Source organism: Anolis carolinensis, chromosome 4 (genome assembly GCF_035594765.1).
Source record: "Anolis carolinensis isolate JA03-04 chromosome 4, rAnoCar3.1.pri, whole genome shotgun sequence".
Taxonomy (NCBI): domain Eukaryota; kingdom Metazoa; phylum Chordata; class Lepidosauria; order Squamata; family Dactyloidae; genus Anolis; species Anolis carolinensis.
In genome coordinates, this window is record NC_085844.1 from 96361581 (window position 1) to 96367627 (window position 6047).

Genomic DNA, 6047 nt, shown 5'->3' on the forward strand with positions numbered 1-6047 from the left:
CATTGTATTTGACTGTAAAGGCATTGAATGTTTGCCTGTGTAAATGCTGTAATCCACTCTGAGTCCCTTAGGGGAGAGGGTGGAATATAAATAAAGTGTGTTGTTGTTGTTTTTTTGTTGTTGTTGTTGTTATCTGGCCATTTCTAATACCAGCTGCAACATGTATACCTACTCTCAAGTGGATTTCTTTTTATGTCCAAAAAATTTGGAATAGCAAAGGATCCTTTTTTCCTTCCTTTCATTAAAAAAAATTAGTGTTAAATGCATTTACAAACATGATTGCTGTCACTGAAGATTTCCCACTCAAAGCTAATATTAACTTGAGAAAAAGAGTGTTCTTGAGGATCATCACAGTGAGAAAAAAAGGTATTTTTCCTTGGAATTTCTGCTTTCTTCCAAAGTGAACCAAACTACATTTTGTAAAAAAAAAAAAATGACCTAGAATATATTCAGTATCAGATGTAGTTTCTGACTGTTTACTGAAGTTGTTGGGTCTGTTCCTAAAGATCTAATCTCTCCTTTAAATTGGGGGATACAAATGTATTTCTTCAAATGTTCATTCTAAGTATAAGGTAAAGGTAAAGGTAAAGGTTTCCTCTGACGTTAAGTTCAGTCGTGACCGACTCTGGGGGTTGGTGCTCATCTCCATTTCTAAGCTGAAGAGCCGGCGTTGTCCATAGACACCTCCAAGGTCATGTGGCCAGCATGACTGCATGGAGCGCCATTACCTTCCCGCCGGAGCGGTACCTATTGATCTACTCACATTGGCATATTTTCGAACTGCTAGGTTGGCAGGAGCTGGAGCTAACAGCGGGTGCTCATTCCGCTCCTCACATTTGAACCTGGAACCTTTTGGTCCGCAAGTTCAGCAGCTCAGTGCTTTAACACACTGTGCCACCAGGGGTCTCCTCATTCTAAGTATACATCGCTTTAAAACCTGAAATCTGAGAAACGGATAGCCAAAATACTGTGATCATCTGAGAAGGCTAGTTTGTTGGGACTTTTAAAAAATCTTTAAAAATGAAAGTTTAGGCCACCAAGTTTACCCCGTAAAGAGAACCAGCAGGATCCTAAGACAAAAAGGTGTACACTGAAAAAATGTTGAATTTCTTCACTTACTAGAAAGAACCTATGAGTCTCAAGGCGTTAATCCACTACTCCACCAGGGGCTCCTTGAAATATAGTTAAAACACTGGGAGGGAAGTGGAAATCCCTAAAAAATAAATCTTTTCAAATGCAGGAGGAAAATGATCAGTGGCAGCTTGTGTCTCTCCCTAATTGCTGGTCTGTCTGTATGACGTCAAGCTGATCATTATGAAGAGTGGATCAGCAGTTTGGCAAGGTAGAGATTCAGTAAGTATATTAATGGAGAGATTTAGCAGGATACAAATGTTAACCAAGCAGCATGTGTTTTCAAGGAGCCTGCTCAGACTGTCATTTGTGCAACGGCTCTCTTTTAAAATGTGTTGAAGCCACGACAACAATTAAGCAAATGATAGCTAACAAATGATAGCTAAAAGCCATTTGTGTCTTTTATCTTTTTTATTTGTTCTGAAATGGGAGTGGTTCCGTATGTGTTACAGAGTGATGTGATCCATATGATCCATCTACAAACAGACAGGGAGGAAAAAGAAGACAGAAGGCAATTGCAGAAAAGGGAGGGGAAAGGGAATGTCTCCTATCCACAGTTGGCTCTGACTGTGCTCACTGCCAATTCCCATCAGATGGCCATTTCACAGGGCAAACAATTCACAAGAGAAGGGAAAAATCCAGGAAAGAAATAATCATCTTGGATTTCTGATACAGTTTAGTAAAAGCCACTGTCTTGAATTATTTTGAAATTAGCATGTGTTACCAGACACCTATATAAATTAGCAGGTTAGCTTAAGCAACTTCCAAAACAGCAATACTATTGAGACAAACAGGACCATGCTCATCTTACCTTTGCCTATAAAAGATATGCTAAAACAAATCCAAATCCTTCTCCTTGATATTATCTATTATAATCAATGTATAGGATTGTTGTTGGAGTCAGGAGTTTCGTTTCTTTCATTTTAATTTATAAAACACATTCAGACACTCAGCTTTCCCCCAGTGTATATTTCTGGACAATATTTCTCACTTCATTCTATAGACCAGGAGTCCACAAACTAAGCCCCGGGGACCAGATGCAGCCCTCCAAGGCTACTTTCCTGACCTTCATCTTAAACTTCAGTCTTATGGTTGCCCTAAGTTTGAAATGACTTGAAGATACACATCAACAATTCTCACACTTCCCATTGAAATACTGGTACGTTTAAAAATTGTTCATTTTAAATATTGTATAGTGCAATGTCTTTTACACTACAAATAAGATATGTTCAGGGTGCATAGGATTCATTCATGTCTTTTTCATACAACAGTCTAAGAGACCATGAACTGGCTCTCTGCTTAAAAACTTTGAGGACCCCTGCTATAACAGTTTGTATTATATTGCAGTGACTAAGGCAACGAAAGTAGATAAACAAAGAAATATAAAACTGTTTCACCTCCATTTGCAAATAGGAACCACTCCGTTGTTGGGGAAAACGGATCAGGCAAATATTTTTGAGTAATGTCAAATGAGCAGTGCATCCAGTGAGGGAACCTCTGTGCCTTCAGTAATTAAAAATTCAGGGCATTTGCTATACATGTTAGGTAAATGTTAAAGTTTAAAAAAAAACCCTGAGAAATTTTTGTGCTTGCTGAGACTCAATGTTTGAGGCTCAGGAACAGTACAACTAATATACCTCTATTCCAGTCTCAGAAAAGAATATACCCTTTTTACTTTTCCTTTAAAAATAGCATCTATTGCATATTAGGATCAGAGTGCTGCCATATTTTGTGCAGAAGAATGTCAGATATTTTGTCCTCTTCTCTCTGTTTTCCCTCCAAGCGCCTGCCATGTTCCACTTATTTATATCTTAGATTTAATCTGAAAATTATATTTACTATACTTCAAAAAAATGGGGAAAGCACTGGAATAGCCCAAACTGATATACCCAAGGCAAGAAACTTAATGGTGATGGACAGGCAGCAAATGGGACACATTGATAAAAGCACATTCAACTACAGTACTAATACAGATTATTGTGTAGTGTAGAAAAGCAGGATTACATGTATGATTTACAGGCCAGAAAATGATATTACAAAATCAGCATAATCATGTTATATATTCCTATCTTGAAATAATACCCCCCAACTTCTTATTGTCTGCCATCAAGTTGTTTCCAACTTATGGCAACCCTATCACAGGGTTTTCTTGGCAATATTTGTTCAAAGAGGATTTGTCTACCTTCCTCCAAGGCTGAGTGTAACTTGCCCAGTATCACCCAATACATTTCCATGGCTGTGCAGGGATTAAAAACCCAGTCTCCAGAGTCATATCCAAACACTCAAGCTACTACACCATGCTGCTCTCCATCAACGTATACTATTGTGTAAATCAGGTGCAATGATGTCTACTTCGAAGCTTGAAAACATAATATTAGAAGGACCTCTGAATGGAATAGAAAGTTTAACTCTTTCTGTTTGCTGGGGAAGTGACCTAACAATACGAACAAGCCTCCTTGTAATATCCATACATGCTATATTTAAAAAACCACTGCATCCCCATACATATTCTACTCATAAATCCCAATTAACTCTGTGGGACCTTGATTTAAAAATATAAGTATACAGCACAATCCCATGTATTTCTCTGTCTCCCTGACAAGTCTAAACTCTGTGATTGTGTTGCTAAAAACCATGATAGACAAAAATACACACTACAAGCAGTTTTTCCCCGCTAAATGTCCTTTTGATCATTTGAAGGATCAGAGACGTACCTCCTCCATGACTCTGGCAGAGATAAGGGAATCGCCATACATTGCCCAACCCTACGCAAAAGCCAATACAGGTGAGCATATATTGTGCCTTGTTGTCCCATTTAGGTCTTGTTTCTGCCTCTGCAGACTCAATAGTTTCCAGATCTCTGTGGGAAGGTATTCTCTGTTCCAGTCCAGGATTTGGAAACTGTAGTTTGAACATGATGTCTCCGTGCTGGATGCCCCCGTCTCAAGAATATGCAGCTGGTTCTGGGGCTGGTCAAAATGGGAGCTCCAACTGCTGGATTCAGCTCTTTATACTGAACCTTTGACACTAAACTTGACTTAGAACAGAAAAAGAAGCGTCAGCAGCTCATTTGATTAACTGCAGTTACTCTGAGACTTATTAATGCCTTATCTGCCAAAGCTCCAATGAAATGTCATGATTGCTTGGAATCAAAGCTATCAAAAGTTGTCATGGCAATTCACAGGGCAATTTGGTGCATGGTACATACTTCTAGCAGGATGTTTAAGTAGTTTCTGCTGCACCTAACACTCATTAACAACAGAGAGGAGAAAGGCATCCCAGGAGAATCAGTTTGAAAAGAGGTTCCTATCATTCTCCTCTTCTGAGTGGATTTTCATTTTGTGCTGATACCTCAGTATATACACTTCTTCCCTAACAAGAGTGTTTTATTAACCTCTTTATGTAGATGGAAGACTTAATACATGTGAGGAATGCAGATGTTAGAAATCATACTTGCTGACTACACTCCAAGATCTATTTAGTCTCATAATGGTTACTTCTTCTTCTTCTTCTTCTTCTTCTTCTTATTATTATTATTATTAGTATTATATGTGGAAGATACAGCTAGTACAAATGTCAAACAGGTTTGATCAGATAGCTGAAGTTTCTGACTCATTTTGTAAGGGTAGCTGTCTAATTTTAAAACATTTCCACTTCTATTGCAGCTGTAAGTCATTCAGAGTAGTTAGATTATTAACCACCCTTCTGAGTGGAGGCCTAGATCCTCCCGAGGCCCACTTTAACCCTTTTTTGTTACACACGTTGAGGATAAAATCACCCATTTTGTAATGACCTTGATGTTGCTATTATGGCAGGTCCAAATGCTACTTCAAGCTCAATTATATGGAACCAGTTTCACTTGGCGCAGCATGAGAACATCAGTAATGTTATTGTAGTGATATGTCTAATCATATGCTGTCTTGATCCTTGCTCCCTACAGTTTGCTCCCCATGGTAGACTCAAGCTACTCTGGCCAAGTAGGCCTAAAGTATGATGAGTGATTCTGTTGTTGTTGGTTTCTGTAGAGAGGTAGTGGTGTGACCATACTCTTAAAGAAATCCACTTTGGGTCTGAGGCCATTGAGAAATACCAGTCAGTTGGAAACAAGTCTTTGTGTGAATTGTGGAAGAGCAACTGCAGGCACCTTGGAATGATACCAATTATCTGTATCCATTTCAATTAGAGTTCAGAAGTGGAGTGTATCTGTATTGCACAAATATATAAGTTTGATGCCACTTAAACTTATATGGTAGCATCTTATAGAGCGCTTGGGCTTTTAGTTTGATGGAGATATTCAGTATTCTCTAGTGAAGGGCTACTTAAAGAGATCACCTGCCAGCGAGATTACAGGAAAGAAAGTGACATCAGGGGGCAGGGCTGTCTTTCTCTCCCATTCTCACTCCCTCTTGCAGTAACTGATCAACTTAATTTTTTTTAAAAAAACAACAACTTTAAATTACAGTTGTGAAGTTGCTTTTACAAAATTATAAAAAACAAAATTCCAAAGCAGAATTGTGAGAGGGCAGAGTGACATTGCTACCCAGATTTCCTGCTTCTTGGCAGAGGGTTGGACTGGATGGCCCATGAGATCTCTTCCAACTCTATGATTCTAGATGTATAGACACAGGACCATGAATCAATGTCTCAATGAAGTATCACAGTAGCACAATGTTTGGGTAGGTACAATCATGGGGGTCAACAGACTCATAAGTGTCATGTCCTGCTCTCAGGACTCAGGAAGAGAAGGGGAAGAGCAGGTGGAAGTACCAGTTGCTGAGCCTGAGAGTAGTAACTCCCAGCAGCCACCCAACTTGAAGCTGGAAGTTCCAGCAGCTGAACCTGGGAATAGTAGTCCCCAGTAACCTCAAGAGCAAAGCACAGAAACACCAACCTATTGTAACACTGACAACAAAAGG

The 6047-nt window shown here is 39.1% G+C and overlaps 1 protein-coding gene across 1 annotated transcript in view; it reads right to left on the reverse strand.

Annotated features, from left to right (window-relative positions):
• The window catches only part of slc6a19 (solute carrier family 6 member 19), a 29156-nt gene extending 25025 nt beyond the window's left edge, over positions 1-4131 (reverse strand). Inside the window, exon 1 of the mRNA XM_003219814.4 lies at positions 3846-4131. Coding sequence (XP_003219862.1) covers positions 3846-4047 — 202 coding nt within the window. The 5' untranslated portion in view covers positions 4048-4131. The remainder of the gene's footprint in view (positions 1-3845) is intronic.
• Between the last annotated feature and the right edge of the window lie 1916 nt (positions 4132-6047).